We start from the raw sequence: 2,201 nt of genomic DNA, 5'->3' as shown, positions 1-2,201 counted from the left end.
CTTTCCATAAATTAATGTCGCGTCCCATAAAAATTGATGTCGCATTTTGTCAAAAGTCAAATTCGCATTTCCCAAAAAGAGATGTCGTGTGCTTACAAATTAGATGTCGCATAGCCAGAAAGTCTTGTCGCACGCTAAGAACTACATAAAGTACGTAAGCGTTTTAACTTTTGTTTTCCTTCTTCCTACCATTTCACACTCGAAGTACCGCATCACACACGTTTTCAAAATGGATAACCAATTTTTCTATGCAGATGGGCACGGCAACGTCGTTGATGAATATGGCAGGCCTGAACCCATGGATTATCTTGTGGACGGGAGACGTACGCTCTTGAATCAGTGAGCTCGCACACGCAGTATTTGTGCAATATGCCTCGTGTGAGCGAACGTGAACCGTTGCTATGCAGGCTGATGAACCAAAGGACGCAGACGTTCTCATGAGAGAAGCTACTGTTAAACGAGGATACACACTCTACTCAGACCAGGATAAAGTGAGGTTTTTTAAACTGATGTTTGAGAAGGTTCTGAGTGCATCAGCTGCTGCGAAGCAGTTGGGAATTTATGTCTGTACAGCGTAGAGATGGGCCACACAATATGAAAAAGACCCTGACAGCATCTTTAAAAAGCGTAAAAAGAACGGCCGCCCGCGTATTTTCACTGAGGAGCATAAGAAGGTCATCTTAGAATATGTTGATGAGAACCCTTCAGTTGTGCTGGGAACAGCTAATGGAGCGGCTGCTTCAGAAGTTTGAGGGACTTAAAATCTCGAAAAGCACTCTCCATGAATTCGTGAGGACGCAGTGCAACTTGACACTAAAAAAAAACCCGATTCCGACCTGTGGACAGGAACAGCGAGGCGAAAATCCAAGAACGCCTCGGCTGGGAGACTACTGACATGGACTTTAGGAAAAATTGGGTCTTTCTTGATGAGTCTGCCTTCCATATTAATATGAAGCGCAGCATGACCTGGTCAAAGAAAGGCTCATCTGCAGTAGTCATAGTGCCCAAAACACGAGCCAAGACGACCACTATCTTGGGCGCTATTTCTGCCTCAGGTCTAATTAAATGCAGTCTAAGACTTCCACAACCCCCGGCCAAGAAAAGAAAACGAGGAGGTCATGTTGATCTTACAAGCACAGGAACTGTAACAGGACATTGACCCGAGCTTCCTGAAGGCTACAATGGATGAGATGGATAAGTATCCACACATGAAGGGCCATTATCTGGTAATGGATAAGGCCCCCATCCACAAATCTGAGGATATTCAAAAGTACATTAAGTCTCGAAAATATCGGTATGCTTATCTTCCATCGTATTCACCTGAGCTCAAACCGATCGAGCAGTTCTGGTCAGTCGTTAAGAGCAGAGTTAAACGGAACAGGCTTTTGGAAAGAGAGACACTGATGACCAGGATTAGTGAAGTATCTAATAGCTTAAGATTGAGCGATTTTGAACGTTTTGTTTCTCATTCTCATAAGTGCTTAGATAAGTGTCGTCACAGAGAGCAGCTCTGATATGCTTCTCACATGTTCCAAGTGGATGGCTACGCCAGAATAGCGTGGAGTTCTCCTGGATGGTCTCGAGACCTAAAAAGTGATGGCAAACTTTTTTTAGCTTGTTCGGTGTACAGTGCTGGAAGTTGAATTTGGCTACAAGCTGCGAAAATGGGCCATCAACCTGAAATTGAGCTGTGTCTCTCCAAATCGAGCCATCTTGGCGAAACTGAGCCAGATGGATACATACATGTATGTTCAAAAATATTTAATATGATATATTTTCATCTCAACCAAGTAGCTTCCCCAGTGGTCGTCGTATGGGTGTCCGTCGTTCGTAGTTACATACAGTGCTGGAAGTTGAATTTGGCCATACCCAGCGAAAATGGGCCACTGGAATAATGTTGGGACGACTCTGTGAAAATGAGCCAGCCAAGCGAATCTGGGCCATCCACCCTGAAAATGAACTCGCGCTAGGGCAAAAACACTAAACATATTTATTGACGTATCTATTTACAATCCATTCCCATCAGCCAGGCAGCGCTACCGGAACGCCAGTGAATGCTATACTCAGTTTTGGCGGTCTTCACGAGTGATCTGCTCAGATGCATCCTTGATGCGCTCGCTTAGGTCGGTATCTAGCCTTGCGGATGCAGGATCCTTGTTCACCACATCCTTGAGTTTGACTCAGAATTCTTCAATTGGGTT

At 44.7% G+C, this 2,201-nt stretch overlaps 1 protein-coding gene across 1 annotated transcript; it reads left to right on the top strand.

The window, feature by feature from the left end:
* Positions 1 to 254: 254 nt before the first annotated feature.
* On the top strand, positions 255 to 1,557 carry VTP01DRAFT_8097 (uncharacterized protein; the record flags this gene model as incomplete). Its single annotated transcript, XM_069387180.1, has 4 exons — positions 255 to 323; positions 408 to 491; positions 1,152 to 1,421; positions 1,486 to 1,557. The coding sequence occupies 4 exons, from the start codon at positions 255 to 257 to the stop codon at positions 1,555 to 1,557; spliced, it is 495 nt and encodes a 164-aa protein (XP_069234412.1).
* Positions 1,558 to 2,201: the final 644 nt, after the last annotated feature.

This window comes from Rhizomucor pusillus (genome assembly GCF_041956525.1).
Source record: "Rhizomucor pusillus strain CBS 183.67 unplaced genomic scaffold VTP01scaffold_47, whole genome shotgun sequence".
Taxonomy (NCBI): domain Eukaryota; kingdom Fungi; phylum Mucoromycota; class Mucoromycetes; order Mucorales; family Lichtheimiaceae; genus Rhizomucor; species Rhizomucor pusillus.
This window is presented reverse-complemented; position numbering and strand designations above follow the sequence as displayed.